This window comes from Myxocyprinus asiaticus, chromosome 10, assembly GCF_019703515.2.
Source record: "Myxocyprinus asiaticus isolate MX2 ecotype Aquarium Trade chromosome 10, UBuf_Myxa_2, whole genome shotgun sequence".
Classification (NCBI taxonomy): Eukaryota; Metazoa; Chordata; class Actinopteri; order Cypriniformes; family Catostomidae; genus Myxocyprinus; species Myxocyprinus asiaticus.
The window spans coordinates 28,404,513-28,422,733 of NC_059353.1; the positions used below are offsets into that span (position 1 = coordinate 28,404,513).

The 18,221-nt window shown below is 40.2% G+C and overlaps 1 protein-coding gene across 4 annotated transcripts in view; it reads left to right on the forward strand.

Annotated features, from left to right (window-relative positions):
• Nucleotides 1-18,221, forward strand: part of plekhm3 (pleckstrin homology domain containing, family M, member 3) — a 59,718-nt gene that overhangs the window by 16,486 nt on the left and 25,011 nt on the right. For 3 of the 4 annotated variants that reach the window (XM_051708715.1, XM_051708716.1, XM_051708719.1), the window contains 2 exons: nucleotides 14,785-14,930; nucleotides 15,265-15,458. In XM_051708715.1, coding sequence (XP_051564675.1) covers nucleotides 14,785-14,930; nucleotides 15,265-15,458 — 340 coding nt within the window. Of the gene's footprint in view, nucleotides 1-797; nucleotides 1,642-14,784; nucleotides 14,931-15,264; nucleotides 15,459-18,221 lie in introns of those variants that run through there. The other variant, XM_051708717.1, reaches the window with a different exon arrangement.

Sequence of the window (18,221 nt, forward strand, 5' to 3'; positions counted from 1 at the left end):
ACAGCATAGAATTTTTACATTCAAATTATTTTTATATTTTGTTACATTCATATAGCAAGTATGGGGGCATAGTGACTGAGGAATGATATTGTATGGGGGTTCAGGGGTATCCCCTGAGAAAAAATTTAGAAAATGTAAAAGTCTGAATGGACCGTTTTTATATTTTCATTAAAGTGAGAAAGACTAGGCTACAAACTAGTACTTTTATTGTCTTTCCTTGTCATCCATGCCAGAGATGATGACATCTGATTAATTTAACAAAATTAGAACAGAAATATATCTGTTTATTATTAAAGGCTCATAACTAGGGATGCATCGATACCACTTTTTCTCTTCCGATCCGATTCCGATATCGGAAATCTCGGTATTGGACAATACCGATCCCGATCCGATACCAGTGTTGTTTTTTTTTGCATAATCAGCTTAGAATATCTTTACATTATTGTGTGGAACTAGTTGGGTGTGCTCTTTAATATGTAAAGAAACACAAACCTCTAACTACACATTATTTCAATATAAATGTATTGCTTATTAAGAAACACTTTATTATTAAGTAGTATACTGGATAATGTAGCAGCAAAATTAACAGTAATTCCAGTATAAGTCATCAGTAGAAAAGAAGCCGTTTTTGTTTTGTTTTTTTGCAAAAAATGTTCAACTTGTATCTGGACTTTAGTTGTAAGATATCAGCTCTCTTTTCATTCACACAGTTATTTTTTGGGACCCATTCAACTTAAATATTATTATAATTTGTAAAAAAATAATAATATATTATAATATTCACACTCAACACCTAGAAGATCACACTAACACCCAGAAGACCAAGGAGCTGATTGTGGACTACCGGCAGACTAGGAAGGGCCACACATACACTCCCATCTACATTGATGGGGACGAAGTGGAGCATGCGACTAGCTTCATGTTCCTGGTTGTCCACATCTCTGAAGATCTTTCCTGGACCTACAACACCTTCACTCTGATCAAAAAGGCGCAACAGCGCCTTTACTTCCTTAGGAAGCTAAGGAAAGCTCATCTGTCCCCCCACATCCTGCTGAACTTTTACCACTGCACTATTGAAAGTATACTAACAAACAGCATCACAGTGTGGAATGGCAACTGCACTATCTCAGACCAGAAGGCCCTCCAGCGGGTGGTGAAAACTGCCCAATACATCACTGGTGTTCAGCTACCCTCCATCAAAGACATTCACCACAAACGCTGCCTAAGGAGGGTGAGAAGCATTATCAAAGACACCTCTCACCCCAACCATGGTCTGTTTACTCCTCTCCCACCTGGGTGACGCTATAGGAGTCTTCGCTGTCGCACCAGCAGACTCAGGAACAGTTTCTTTCCCTCAGCTGTCAGCCTACTGAACTCTAAACTCAGGCGCTGAACACTACATCCTACTCAGACTACATTTATTTTTTTTGCACATTCCCTTGCACATTTCTTTGCACATAATTTCTACCTCTTGATGCCACTTGCACTGTTATGGTCACCAGCCATATATATATATTTACATATTTATACTTCATTCTGTACAATGCACCTTCAGTGTTTATACTTCTTCATTTGCACCTTGTACTGTATTCATAGACATTTGCATTGAGCTGGTCTCTGCTTCTCTACCTCATAACTTTGCACTCCATAAAAATCTTTATTGTATATACTCATATATAATTTTTTTTTGTTTGTTTGTTTTTTTTAATATATATATATATATATATACTTATTGCTATTTGCACTTCTGGTTAGATGCTAACTGCATTTCATTGGCTCTGTACCTGTACTCTGCACAATGACAATAAAGTTGAATCTAATCTAATCTAATAATAGTAATATATAGTAATATATCTCAATCGTGCACCTTTAACTTTTAAACCCTCACGCTTTTATTATGACATTCTGAACTCTCCAGGAAGTCCTGTCTGTGTCTGTTTGTAGGCACAGTAGTTTAATTAGCTACTTATTAAAATTCTGGTAAAATGCACCTCCAGTGCCATTCTAAATGCATATTATAAGTGAACCAAACTATTGAGCATCTACATCTGAGATGTTGTTCGTGAGTAGCGCTCAAATATTGCGCACTGCGTGAAGGCTAAAAATAGCCGCGGGTGTTTGAAAACAGAGTAGTGCCATTCACTGATGCGCTGGAGCTGCGTGTGCATTTTATATATTTACTTATTAAACACAGCCTTTTGTGATTCACAGAGCTATCGCACGTCTTCAAGTGGCTTTGAATAAAATGCACAAGTCATATGAACTATTTTAATTGTGTTTTTATGGTTATTTTATGTCATTTTTTGAGCTTGACAGTAACGAACATGACTAACACACAGTATCGGATTTGGAGCGGGCTTGTCGAACCGATACCCGATCCATCTAAAACCTTCAGTATCGGAGCCGATACCAATCCAGGTATCGGATCGGAGCATCCTTACTCCTAACATGCTGATTAATAAAGCTAAATTTAGAAGGAAAAAATGTTATGGTCTAAAGGCGCTCTGGAACCACGGTAACTTATGTAGCACCTCATGTCTACTCACATGCGGGGAAAAGAGGCAACACGTGCTGAGCGGGACGGGGCATAAATTATGCGTGTTCAGTGCTAGAGAAAAATATTCAAGAATACAGCGCAGAAAGATCAGATCTGGTGTACAGAGCACTGTTGTTTTGTCATGCTGCTCACTAGAGACGGTAGAGAGAAGGCGCAACCATCGTCATGTTGTCTTGCTGTCCAGATGGAATCAATCCGGGGTCTACAATAACACTCGCACATCGCCAGTAAACACTTCTGGCAGCTCTTTGGTCCATATCACTCTTGCTGCGGCGTGTTCGTCTGCAGCGCTGTCACTCTGGCTTTTCAGGATCCATTGATACTGTGTGCATCAACTGGCGGCACTTTAAAGTAGGCTCTGAAGCAAGGCAGCTAACATAGCAACTTCATACAGTCTGAGAAAGCCGAAATGCTTGTGTTTTTAGCGATGATCTAGATGTAGAAAATTAAATAAATATAGAAAATTACTCAAAAGCTTATCATCGATATCGTGGATTTTTTTTATCGTGATAAATATTGAGATCGTTTTATCGCCCACCCCTAGCGTAGTCTCAGGCTCAGATGGCACACCCACAAACCACCCACAATCCGTTCACCAGCTGTCTGATGTTTATTGCACACAAAACTGGAAAATACGTGTTTTTAATCACATGATCCAATTAAATTGCCCAACTGCTTTTTTTGAAAGGTACCGGATTGATATTATGATTGCGTTTGAGGAAGAGTTAGTCGCTGGAAAGTGTCTAGTATGCAATCCCCATAATTTGAGTTGTTTTTTTTTTGTTTTTTTTTCCTATTATTGTGGTATTATCTTTTTCAGATTTGTCTGTTTCTAAATGTCACATAAAAACAAAACAAATTGTTATTGGTTGTTTTGCATGTTGGTAACATCTTTCTGTGTAAGTGGGTGCAAAGTGAACCAGACTTTGTGCAATGTCTAGATCTGTGAGACTACGATGGAGGCTGTCTTAGGAAGTCTTAAAGGTGTTGTAAGCAATTACAGACATTCTACTTCCACCAGACTGAGCCGTTGTATTAGCCACGCCCCCCTTTCCAAAACCCCGCACTCCAAAGATACCAAAATGAGCTTTATTTAGAGCAGAAACGGTTGTTAAAAACAACAGCTGCAAAATAGCGGCCTCATCTGACAATGTTATGAACAACATGGCATAAAAATGCATAATGTCTCAATAATTCGCTGCAACTACAATACTATGAAGACACGCAAAATGATTGACTGGCGGAAAGTGTCATTGTCCACGGACCGCAGACACATTTTTGTTTGCTGTTTACAGAGACTAGTGATGTCACAGAGACAGGTGAGATATCTCAGGACACTATCTCGGTCTGGGATGGAGGTTGAAGTTGGCAGAGGTCCTTCATTATGAGGGGTTTTTAGAGTTTTGTCTCATTACTGTTTCAGTCTTTAGACTGTTGGGCTTTATTTTCTTCTGTCCTCTGTTGTCTTTGCAATACCCCTTGGACCCAGTTTGCCAGAATCCACAAAAGGTTCTGTCAGCTAAATCCTGTGTGGAGGTACTGAAAGGGGCCATGATACATTCATATTACTTTAAGATGACCTGGAGATCCTGAAGAGGAGGAGAAGAACAATGATAAAATTTCAACAGAACAGAAAAGAACACTTGTCCCCGCCTAGAACACATGTCCTCCTTCATTTGAATTGGTTCTATTTCAAGCTTTTACCATCTGTTGTATCTGATAAATCTTTGTTTCTTCTTTGTCCAATGTAGAAAGATGTGTTAGATGTCTGAAATGGTAACAGTCTTCAAATATCAGCCAGCATTCTGAGGTGCTGTATGGTTAATGGAGAAAGCTTTATAAATTGGCTTATCACTATTACTTTTGCTCAAAACCCCTAACCCTAAGTATTAAACTTAGACTTAAAGGAATAGTTCACCCAAAAATTAAAATTTGCGGATAATTTACTCTCCCTCAGGCCATCCAAGATGTATCAAAACAGAATTTAAGACTTTTAGGATTTCATTTCAGGCCTCCTCCTCTAAACAATACAAGTGAATGTCCTCCATTTTTTGACAGTCCAAAATGCATATTTAGGGTGCATCAAAATAATCCACACGACTCCAATTGAAGTTCTTCTGAACCCAAACGATTGATTATTTTTAGAAACAAAACAATACTTATATACTTTTTAACTACAAATGTTCGCTTTTGTACATCTCTGTGACGTGCGCTCATGAAAGGGATGACGGAAGCTGGTTAGTAAGGTCACGCGTCATGTGGAGGAGTCAGGAAGTGCGTAATTGTTTACATTGGGTTTTTTTTAATTATTATTATTGGGAAATGATTTTTTATTTTATTTTATATTGTTTTGAAATTGTTTTGGACTGTTTTGGTTTGTGAACGCCGCTTGGTCTGTGGTCTGTGCAAGTTTCTCTCGTTAACAATGACGCACTTCCTGCCTCCTCCTCCACGTGACGCGTGACCAACGAGCTTATGTCATCCCTCTCATGAGCGCACGTCACAGAGATGTACGGAAGCGAACATTTGTAGTTAAAAAGTATATAAGTATTGTTTTGTTTCTCAAAATTTCTCGTTTGCATTCAGAAGAACTTTTATTTGTCGACTGGAGTTGTGTGGATTATTTTGATGCACCCTAAAAATGGAGTACATTCACTTGCATTGTTTAGAGGAGGCTGAAATGAAATCCTAAAAGTCTTAAATTCTGTTTTGATGAAGAAAAAACTAATTTTTTCATCTTGAATGGCCTGAGGGTGAGTAAATTATCAGCAAATTTTCATTTTTGGGTGAACTATTCCTTTAAGCCGACCTTTTCACTGCATCCGACAAACGATAGACCGGAAGTCATTCATTTCCAATGGAGAGACGCACGGGGCCTGCGTGAGGTTCCAACTGTCTCTGGATGCGACATTTTCGGATCCGATTTGAGCCTCGGCTGCATTAAAATATTTAAAATTGAGCGACTAGACCGTATGCGACCTCCCGACCGGAAGTGATGTTTTAATGCAAAACTATCAGCATGAAGTGAGAAATATCAATAGATTTTGTCCTAAACTGTATTTTGGACAATTAATAATGTATTAGTCAGAAATGATTATTTATGTTGCAAATATCACAAAAAGCTTTTGGAATTACAGTAAAAGGTGATTAAATGTGTACGTGTAATTTATTTCTGCACACGCAAAACCTACATATTTAAAATCACATCTATGAATTTCTGATTCATATTTGCTGAATTAGGGTTGTTGCTGTTAATCATAATATTAACTATAAAAACAGTAATAATGATAAATAATACTGTTAATAAATACTGAGTGAATATTAATCATAATTTTATTGAATTCATCTGCTCAACAAAATCGCACACAATAATGTCAATCTGAGGTAAACCTTTGGTAGCTTTCAATGAAAAAAAAGGAAAAATGTTGGAGACAGTGAAAAGGCAGCTTTAGATTGAACAAGGGACTCGAGCCCTTTGGTGGTGGGCTCTTTTGACTTTGGCAACCACCTAGTAACTACCCCGAACACCCTAGAAACTTTGCATTCTTTGCAACAACCCATGGCAATAATTTTAGCATGGAGCACCACTAAAATTTTCTTTAGAAATGGTAACAATTTAGTTTAATAAAAAAATACCCATTATTCATATTGCAATCAAAAAATAAGATTTAAACACCCTTTTCTTCTTTGATGCTCTATTGGACCATGCATTACATGAGTATGAGTGTCTGTGTTTTTGGTAGGATTTTCACAGCCCCACAACCCCACCTCCACCCACTTGCAGTCCAATTCATTCTAGCCTATCTCTCATCAAAACACTACTAAACAACATTTAATGAGCAATCTTTATTCAAATAATTATGCAAGCAGAATAACAGGACGTTGTTTAAGAGGGTCATGAGTGTCGTCCATCTGAAGCAGAAGAGAGCCTTCCCCTTTATTTCTCAAGCATACACACGCTCACCCCTTTTCTCAAGCCAAATCTCGTAGTTTGCTTGAACCCTATTTTGCTGCTTGGGCTTTTTTTTCACACACCTCCACTATAGTACCCCATAGAGCATACAAGGACAGCAGATCAAATGGGAAGATCCAGCTGTAGGTGGGACAAAAGAGGCGAGAAAGCGAGTACAGGGTCAGGTGGAGAGAATGAAGACCAAGGGACTCCTGTTTACATCAAAAAGATCGGCAGTGCATCTGTCTCAAGCAAACACTCATGTATGAGCACACGCACACACACACACACGCACAACCTTACGACCTGCCCCTCACGGCATCTTTTTGTGCAGTGGATGTCAGCTTGAATAGGGGACTTCAAAGCTGGGGCCTTGTTGGTTTTATGCTTATGGAGCCACAAAGCCCCACCCTGGGGTTCTTGTCCCACGGAACTCGGCGGCTGGTTGAAAGTGGCAGGAGTCGCAGCCTTTGCTGCAGGAAAACGGAGAGACCTTCTTACACTAAAGGACCGAACATCTCATGTAGAGCAGACACGCCTATTCTACTAGAAAACTATTGTGCAAGTGGCACCTCAGAACGCCCCTGATTCACCTCTCTTTTCCCCGCAAATAGTTGCCGGTTTAGGGCAACAGGGTGCTGCTGAAAATGAATGAGGGGAACCTTTGGGACAGACCCAGAGTGAACACATCAAACGCCTCTTATTTGGCACAGTTCCTTGTCTTTCCCACACTCCCAGGTTGGCCCCACTCTATTTGCAAGGAGCATGTCCTGCCTCACCTCTTCTGCTTCTAGCCACGGATCCTGCTAGAATTTTTTTTGGGGGGGGCTTTTTTCAAATTTAATTTAGTGGACAGTAGATAGAAGAGACAAAATTATGGGGAAATAGCACTCTAAGTAGCACTGTAAGGACTGTCAATGGTTCATTCAGTAACCTCATTATCAGAGAAAGGCTATGAGGCTCTTGGAATATATATTGAAGTTCCTTGTGTTCATAAGTAGGATATTTGAGACTCCTTTAAAGGGTGTCTTGGAGGGTCTCCAGAGGGTTCCGGCAGTGTAGCAAGTGAGGCCTTGAATATCTTTTAATTATTTTAGTGAGCTTGGTTTGTCTGAGCATGCATGCTAACTCCAAGGCCATGGGTCCAACCTGCTAGAATTGTTTTTGAAGCAATAGAGGGTTCCTTAGGGTCCATCTTTTGATTTGATGTCCACAGACTTCTCTACACCCTTACAGCCATACAGAGATATTTTCTGTGCTATCAGTTTGGCTGTGATGTGCAAACTCGCACCTTGTGTGTTTGAACGTATGTGGGAATCCTGCTTGGGGCTCTGCTTTACTGGCACGGGCTGTGTTGTCCACAATAGACAGAGGGTGCGGTTTCTAAGCGGCCAACTCCTTCCCAGAAGTGACATGCTCTCTGGCCACTGACCAGAATCTCCCTACTCTAACAGGCTTGGTGAAAAAAGAGTAGACCATTAAATAGAAAGCTTTGAAGCGTTTCTGCACATGTTAATTATTGTTCCGACACAGATCTTCTGCACAGACTCATTGTGATAAATCTACAGTATGTCAAGGAATGTGTTGGAATGTGCACATTGAAGACAATATGATCTCTCTTTATTACACACTTTGTGAGTTTCTGAATTTTCTGTGTGATAAGTCCAAAATTGTGAAGTGTTTGTGATATGCTGTTTGATAACTGTTGTTACTTATTTTGTTCCTACTTACATATCAGGCTTGGAAATCAGTTGAATTCATACATTTGGCACAGTTGGTCATGAAAAATGATTAAAAAATGTATTATTTAACCACATTAATGTCATACATGTGTGAAGTGTAATGTCAAAATTGTGGTCTGTTAGATGCTGTAGTTTGTACAATTCTTTCTTCCATGACGTTATGTACTGGCAGAAAACAAACACTTTTTTCTTTGAGTTACTTGAGTTACCTTTAATTTATGCACAATTTATGTTTTCCTTTTGCTAAAAAACATAGCCTCAACTAGATCTCTCTTAATAACAGTCTCACAGGCAAGAGTGGTGTCCAACGATGTGCTATTTTTGGAATAGGGTGGTATTTGTGGGTTTACCCTGTGCATGTATGCTGATTACAAGGCAGCCCTGACACACGACACCCTGCAGCGTGGTCTGTGGTTCAGCCCAAATATCAGGCACCCATCAGCTGTGGTATGGGGGACACCACCTCTGACTTTTTATAGTCTGGGGTCCCTGCCCCTTAAAACCTCAAGTTTACATTGGCAGCACAGTGCAGCGCATGATGCTAGCGCCTAACCTCAGCTAGAACAACCCATTACGTATTGGTTTGGAAATGGAATATAGTGAAAGTTCTTTTCTTGGTCCAAAATGGCAAGATACCTTGGTAATGTATGCCTTGGCACATCCAGGATCTTATTCACAGTATAACATTTGCCCTTTTTTCAGTCATGTATCAACAACTGAAAGTATGACACAGTTCTCCTTTTAAACCCTGTAGGTGATCCCTCCCGAGAATGATAAAAAATATTTTGGACTGATGCATTGATCAAGAAGGATATTAAGAATTATGTGCTTTTGTTCAAAGTAATGTTAGCAGCCTAAACTAACGTGATCTCACATCAGACCAGTTGTTTGAGGCCATAATGGGGTAATGCACTGTTCCAATTAAAAAAAATTATTGATTCAAAAATACACAACAGAGAAAAACACATACATATCGAATCAACATTTAACATTTAACCCCCACTAATATCCCTTCCCAATCACCAACCCCACCCTGATCCCCAACGAACACCCCTGTGGTCACATATCATAATACACACACACACAAAAAAAATAATATAATAAACTGTAGAGCCGAGGAGGGCGGGGCCAGGCTAGAATGAGACACATCCGGTCCCCAATCAGCCTGATGGTGCGCACGAGGGATAAAGGTGGCCGGGGACGACAGTTCGAGAGAGAGAGAATTGCAGGCAGCTGTACTGTGTGTTTTGTTTAATAAATTGTTATTTAAGTTGTCAAGCCAGTTCTCGCCTCCTCCTTTCCACTAAACCCCCTTACACTGGTGCCGAAACCCAGGAAGGAGGAGGGATTCCCGTCGCAGGGTCCTCGACACTGCCGTCCACCCAGGGGAGCGCCGCTGCCGTCCGACGGGGGACGGAGTAGCCCGACCACCCGGACGCGGGGAACGGCCGCCGTCCGCAAGGCGAGTGGGGACGGGACTCCCCGACCGCCTGGAGCGAGGGAGCCGCTGCCGGGGGCGGAGGAGTGCCCTGCCGTCCCCCGCGGACGGCGGTCTTCTCTCGAACCCTCCGCGTTCCCGGGGGACGGCAGGGCATTCCTCCGCCCCCGGCAGCGGCTCCCTCGCTCCAGGCGGTCGGGGAGTCCCGTCCCCACTCGCCTCGCGGACGGCGGCCGTTCCCCGCGTCCGGGTGGTCGGGCTACTCCGTCCCCCGTCGGACGGCAGCGGCGCTCTCCTGGGTGGACGGCAGTGTCGAGGACCCTGCGACGGGAATCCCTCCTCCTACCCGGGTTTCGGCACCAGTGTAAGGGGGTTCAGTGGAAAAGGAGGAGGCGAGAACCGGCTTGACAACTTAAATAATAATTTAATAAACAATTTAAACAAAACACACAACCAAAAACACACAGTACAGCTGCCTGCAATTCTCTCTCTCTCTCGAACTGTCGTCCCCGGCCGCCTTTATCCCTCGCGCGCCCCATCAGACTGATTGGGGACCGGGTGTGTCTCATTCCAGCCCTGCCCTCCTCAGCTCTACATAAACATACATAATTAAACGAAACTTCTCTCTCTCCACATCCCCTCCCTGAGAGTCCCCCAAAAACGCCAAATAACTGCCCCAATTCCTAACAAACAAGTCCCCAAATCCTAGTCTTCTACTTGCCACCTCCTCGAAAGCTGCCACCCTCCCCATCTCCGCACACCACTCTGGAAATGATGGAGCTCCATTCAACTTCCATCCCCTTAAAATAATTTGTCTGCCAATCATGATACTGGCCAGAACCCAATTTTTTATGTGTTTATCCCACAAATTTACGACCACCCCATCACCCAAAATACAGAGTCTGGGGCAAAGTAAAATTTGAGTGCCCAAAATGTCACACATACAACTTGAACCTTCAACCAAAATTCTTGGATCTTAATGGGTTGTGTCTCCATATTCTGATTGGCATCGCCAGCAGGTGGGTGTGCCTTTAAGACCAAGCCTATACAATATAGAGGGGTCTAATAGAATCTATGTAAATCTTGAATTGCATAATGCACACCCTTGCATCTCTAGATGCAGACTTGATGTATTTTAGAATCCTAGCCCACACTTCCTCCTCCAATACCAAGTTTAAATCTTTCTCCCATAATCTTTTGATAGAAGTTAAAGCTCTGACCCCCAGACTCTGAATTAGCAGGGAGTAATACACTGATGCCTCATGACCTTTTTCAAAAGCAGTAATCACCTCTCCCAGAGTATCTGCCACTTTAGGGCAGTGTGTGCTACTCCCAAAAACAATATAGAGCAGGTGGCGCAGCTGTAAATACCTATAGAACTGAGATCTGGGAATCCCAAAATGTTGAACCAAATTTTCAAATGATCTCAACACTCCACTCTCATATAGGTCACCGAGTCTAGTAACCCCCCTCACAATCCACTCTGACCAGCAGAAAGGTGACTTATTAAAACATAATTTAGGGTTCAGCCATATGCTTGAGGCAACATTTAAATAAATGTCCGAATTAAACACTCTGGACACTTTTGTCCATACCAAGTGCAAATGCGAGATAACGTGGTGTAACTTAACTTCTCCGATTAGTTTGATAGAAAGGCTTTGCAATGGCAAAATAGGAGCAAGAACTTCCTGTTCAATACAAAACCAGGTAGGGGCTCTCTCAGGTGGAAGCGACCAATGAGCCAAATGTCTGAGACTGAATGCATAATAATAAAACAAAATCTTGGGTAGGCCAAGCCCACCTTTGTCAGTCGGCCTATGTAATTTATTAAAATGTAATCTAGGACACGTACCATTCCAAATGAAGGACTTCGCTATGCTATCAAATTGCTTGAAATAAGAGAAGGGGACATCTACAGGGAGAGATTGTAACAGGTAGATACATTTTGGAATACAATTCATTTTAATAACATTAACCTTCCCAATCATAGATAAATGTAATGAAGCCCACCTGCCCACATCGCTCGAAAACCAAATTTGCTGGGAATAAAATGCCCAAATAATTAATGCCCTGTTTGGGCCACTGGAAGGCGCCCGGCTGGAAAGCCGTTACTGGGCAGTATGCTGTCAGAGCCAAAGCTTCGGATTTAGACCAATTGACTCTGTATCCTGAGAATTTAGAAAAGGAATTAATAATTCTATGGAGGCAAGGCATAGATCTAATGGGGTCGGAGACGAATAATAAAATATCATCTGCGTAAAGCAAAAGCTTATGCGCCACATCCTCCCGCGACCTTACCTGGAAAATCATCTTCCCTTCTTATCACGGCTGCTAATGGTTCCAGGGCAAGACAGAACAATAATGGGGAAAGAGGGCAACCCTGCCAGGTGCCCCTATCCAGAGTAAAATAATCTGAAATTAATCCATTTGTTTGGATTAATTTGCTACCGGGTGTCAATAAAGTAAATTAATCCATCCAATAAAAATATTCCCAAACCCGTATATTTCCAAAATCTTAAAAAGATAATCCCATTCTACCATATTAAACGCCTTTTAGGCGTCAAGTGAGATGGCCATGACCGGAGTCTGATCATTCACGACTGACCACATGATATTGATGAAACGCCTAATGTTATCAGAAGAGCTGCAGCTCCGAATAAACCCCACCTGATCTATATGTATAAGAGATGTCATAACTTTACTTAATCGGTTAGCCAGAATATTTGACAATATTTTTACGTCTAGCTGGATCAGGGAAATTGGACGGTAACTTGTACACTTGCTTGGATCTTTGTCCTTTTTAAGAATCAGACTGATACGGGCTTGAGTCATGGTTGGCGGAAGCTTTCCATTTAATGATTCCGTATAAACTTCTAACAAAAGTGGAGCCAGTTCTGTAGTATAAGATCTTAAAAAACTCAGCGGCAAAGCCATCTGGCCCTGGAGCCTTGCCTGTAGGCAAGGCCTTAATTACCTTGCCAAGCTCCTCCAAGGTTATCTCAGAATCAAGATAATTTTTTTGCTCAATCGATAGTTTAGGGAGTTCTAATGGTTCCACAAAGTTTCTAATGTCTTCATCAGTTGACGAAGATGTGGAACTATAGAGATCAAGATAGAATTCTTTAAAAGCATTATTAGTATCAATGGCTGAGATAAATATTTAATCACCAGCAGATTTCACTGAGGGAATGGTAGAAAAAGACTCTCTCTCTGCTTTATATATCTAGCCAAAAGCTTCCCTGCTTTGTCCCCCAACTCAAAATATGACTGTCTTACCCTGAATAGCCAAAATTCCACCTTCCGTGACAAAATAGTATTATATCTGTATTTCAATCAGGTCAATTCTCTGAGGCCATCAGACGACATTCGGCGCTTCAGCTCTGCCTCGACACTTTTAATGTTCCCTTCTAACTCCACGAGTTCTCGTGCCTTGGATTTTTTGGTGAATGAGGCATACTTTATGATCTGACCCCTAAGAACCGCCTTGAGTGCCTCCCAAGTCACGCCCACAGAGGATACTGAGGACCAGTTGGTCTCCGTATAGACACTGATTTCAGCCTTTAGCATTTGTTGGAATTCAGGATTTTGCAAAAGGGATATATTAAAGCGCCAACTATATGATTTATTTTTCTCCGTATGTTGCAACACCTCTAAACTCCCGAGGTAATGCACTGTTAAAGCGAAACTTCACCATAAGACACAAATCTAATTTACTCACCCTCTTGTCATTCCAAAATATACAAAAATATGACTTTTTTCAGTGGAACACAAAGGAGAAATTTAACATAATCTTAATGCTTTTTTTTTTTTTTTTCATACAATGAAAGTGAATGAAAACAAAAATGAAACATTTTGAGACAATTGAAAGGCAATATAATTTGGTGGCATTGCCATCAAACCTGTCTCAATGTGCCATATTTGGATATTTACAATACTAATGCAACAAATGAGATTTGGGAGCAATGGTGAAGGGAGCTGAATTTTTGTTTTAAAAATAATTCCTCACGTAAAGCTATTGTATGGCTTCAGAAAACCTGGAATAAAATGCATGAGTCATATGGATCACTTTTATGAAACTTAATGGTGCTTCTTTTTAATTTTTGGTGCTCGACAGCATCTGTACCCAGCAGCATGAAAGTAAACAAAATGAGGGTGAGTAAATGTAGTGTAATTCTGCTTACAAAGATGCACGTATTTCATCATATTTTTTAGCCCTTAAGCCAGCTAACAATTCATCCAAAATAGACCTACAGCATTCCCTGTACACACTGTAATCAGTGTCTCCCCCTACAGATATTGGTACCGATAACATTCTGCCTCCCTCTTTTGGAGACTGTGTTTTCTGGCTTGTTTTTGTCCTCTCTATCCTACCTCTCATCTCGTCCACATTTCTTCCTCTCCCTATGAAGTGTATAGCTGATGCTACGCTCCACAGAAAAGATTGTGCAAGTCCATATCTGTCTGTGCCTGTTCCCTTTATTCTCTCCTTTTATTTTTATTTTTTACCTCCTCACTGTCCCAGCTCTGGTTCTCTCAGATTGTTAGGATAAGGGACACCTGCCATGTTCACAATCACCTGTTTTGGTTCCTTTGGGATAAGCTCTTTGCTGGAGGCCCTCTGCTGTTTGAAGACAACTTGAGAAGACATTTACAAGACAAAGCAAAGCACTTTCAGGAGACATCTCTGGTATTAAATGGGCTCAGTATTTTACTGTTTTGTTCTAAGAGGCATTTCGATTTTTCCTGTTGTGTTTTTATCAGTGATTCAGTCAGTTGCTTTATCTCTGATTTTGTGCAGTATAAATCTTTTGGGTCATAGGTGTAATGCTTTATCTACGTTTAACCAGGGTTTTGTCATAAACCTTGACACGTTAGCACAGCATACAATAACTTCATCCCCTTCCGCTAATGATTGTCAAATTTTAAAAGGATTGAGCCCTCATCTGTAGATAAGGTGATTATTAATGTTATCAGTAGCCCAGGCTTGTGTGCGGTTTTGCTGATGATGGACATGGTATCTCCTGTCCCAGGTTTGATTTGTGTTTGTAGGTGAGGTTCCTTCCTTTTTATTGTTGGTTTGTTTTTTTCCATTCAGGATGTCAGAGGCCAGTGGGTCTGTCACGGGGCAAGGCCAAAGTTTGTTCTTACAGTGGCTGGTACTACTGTCCTAGCTGTCACCAGGACAACCTCTTCCTGATACCTGCTCGTCTACTGCATAACTGGGACACGAACAAACACAAGGTACGTATGTGTAAAGACTAAAGTCATATCTTCAATATCATTAATCATTGGGTAAGGCCACAACAGAAGTGAAAGGAATGCAAAATGTCTCTGGGTTACTAAATCTACAAAATGTCTGGAGAAAGTGGTAAATATGGAAAATGGAGAAGCATAATAATTGCTTTCATTCCAATTGTAAACTGCTTTGGAGTCCTTTTCAAGTTCAGATAGCTACTTTAACAACAACCAAAAAAATGTTTACTCTGAAGTCAAACAGATTCTGCAACAATAGCTAGAGTTTTACGTTTGAAAATGGCCTTTTAAAATTATTAACTACACTGTTTGTGTCTCTCAGGTGTCGAAACAAGCTAAGGAGTTTTTGGAGTTTGTTTATGAGGAGCCCTTGTTAGACGTCCAGCAGTTGAACCCGTGTCTGTATGAGCACTGTGAGGCACTGGCGGCCGTTCTCAAGTTGAGACAGCAGCTCCAGTCTCTCAGAGCCTACCTCTTCAACTGCCGTGCCACAGTGGCAGAAGACCTCCGTCGCAGGTGAGTGATGACGGAGAGCAAGTTGAGTTGAATCAAGCCTGAGTGGCTAAATTAAGAGTAAAGCAGATTAAATGTGATTTTGTAACAATGTTCATGGATCAACCTTCCTTGATAAGTATTTTTGTCTTGTTTCCAGTAAAAATATCTAAACATTATTGAAAACAAAATGAATTTACTTGGAAAAGCAAAAGTTTTTGCAGTGCACATAAAAAACATGTGGTTGGTTATTTTACATGACAGTCAGAAGGCCCCTTCACAAGTAAGTAGGCAGTTCTCTGCAAGAATTAAGCCAGGTGCACACTACATGACTTGCAGTCTGCACCCTGCGACTCACAGTCTTGTTGTTTTTGTTGTGCTGGTGCGCACACTATACGTCAGATCGCAGACTGGGAGTATCAATTACACTACTATTCATCCCCATCTAAGGCCCTGTGTTCACCTGGTATTAAGATGCATTTTGGGTGATCCGATCAAAAGTGTACAAGTGAGACACATAACTTTTACACCTGGTCGTCTCTTTTGACCATTTGTATTCGGATTTCGAGGAGAAAGTCTCTGAATTCATGAGGACATATATCAGTCATAACGTCTGTATATTACTGAATGATAATAAAGAGCAAAAAAGTAGAAGAACAAAAAGAAAGCTCTAAAAACCAGCACACAGTTTCTCTTAATCATACGCAAACGTGTCTCTATTATGCATGTTTATGCTTTTCTTTTTTTCAGAACATATGCTTATTTCCTTTTAAATCCGCACGTAACCGAGAAAAAAAAAGAAAAGAAAAACGCCATTACAACTGTCTTTAGCGTTGCCCCTTTTCAGATTGATCACCCAAAATGCATCTCATAATTACGACAACAAAATTAATTCACAAACTCGCTCAGTTTAGTCTTGGAAACATGTCAACAAACATGAAAGAATGGCTCTCGCCCGTTTTTGCACTTATTTGCACTCATTTACAAAGGAAAAAAATAAAAACAGCTGAAAATAATAAAGACAGTGGGTAGGGTGATGTGGGTTAAGTTTTATTTTATTTATATATATATATTTTTAGTCTCCTGTTTCCCAATACCTTGCTCTTCTCTTGCGCTCTCTTCATTTGCTGTGGCTCATTGTCTCTTGCTCATCAGGACAATGCGCTCACAAGACTTGTCGGCAGAGGTGGGTAGAGTAGCCAAAAACTGTACTCAAGTAAAAGTACTAAGTCTTTTAAAAATGTATTACTCAAGTAGAAGTAAAAATACTAATGTTAATAATTACTTGAGTAAGAGTAAGAAAGTATCGAATTGAAAGATTACTCAAGTAGCGAGTAACTTGTTACATTGCAAATTACATTGAAAAGGTCTGATTATTCATTTTAATACCTTGCGTGCATGAATCATGTGGCTGTCATCCTTTATACCCACTGTTACAGTGATAGATTAAAAATTTAAATCATGATTTAATTTATTCACCAATTCATTATTATTATTGTTCTAAACCAGTATGACTTGGACACAATGAACACAATTAAGGAGATGTTAGACAGAATTTTAGCCTCAGTCACCATTCACCTCCATTTGTTTGTAATTTTTGAAAGTGAATGGTGACTGAGGATTTCAGTCCCTAACATTCTGCCCAACTCCTTGTTTTTGGTTCCAGAGAAGATGAAGACACAAAGGTTTGGAACAATGAGAGTGAGTCTAAATTATGACAGAATATTAATTTATGGGTGAACTATGCTTGGCAGATCGGGTTTGAAAATTACAATAAAAGTTTGGAAACGTTCCTAGCAATTATATTATTATGTATAATACTGGATATTCTTAGTTATGAATCAAAGCAAGATCATGCATTATTAACGCCTTATGTCACTATTTCACAATATTTTATAGTCCTGCATGGATTCTTAGTTCATTGTATTCTGTAGCTTACAGTATATACACTGACAAAAGAATTTAGATCATTAGTTTTGTGCAATAAAAAGTGAAGTTGCACCTTATCTCTGTGTTTAGAAGCATGTTTACAATACAATACAATATTTGGCTTCACTTTAACAAATAAGATCAGTGTGTTCCTCGAAGTGCAGTTTATCCTCATGGTTTTAAAGTGTTAACAGTGATGCTTAACTATTTCTTTAAAAATGGCAGATTCTATGATCATCAAGTGGCTAGTTCAGAGAGGTATCGGTCAAACTTATCCGACCCTTGTGAAAGTAGTTTGTTTATCACCATTTAAAAAGAGCTTACAATAACATAATCATCTACAAATTAATTAAATTCTACAATAACCAAGTTACTGTCTCTCATTTATATATAAAACTAATAAACATGGAGCTGGAGCAGAACTCACTGAGGAGACTGTAGAGGATGTGACTTGTTTGAACTATACCCATGTATGCAGCTGGTTCTTGTTAAAACCGGTGTGAGAGATGTGCTAATTATTTACAAGTTGTATTGTTGTTAAAGGCATCAAAACAATTGGTAGCATAAGGAATTCAGTAAGATAAGTTATCTTCAGAAGGATAACTTGACACTTTGCTGGTGGCAAGTTCATTGATATGAGTGCATGAGTATTTAAACATATCCCAGTTGTAGTAGTGCTGCAATTCTGATTACAGTGCTTAGTTTTCTTTCAGCATTGCAGATTTGTAAGCTAGTAAATTGTGGAAAAGTTTCCAAACAGGAAATCAACCATGATCATTTGATTTGAATTATTAGTGCCTTCAGAGTAACTCCTTGTAATCGCTGCACTGGTTTCATGAATGTAACAGCTGCATTATC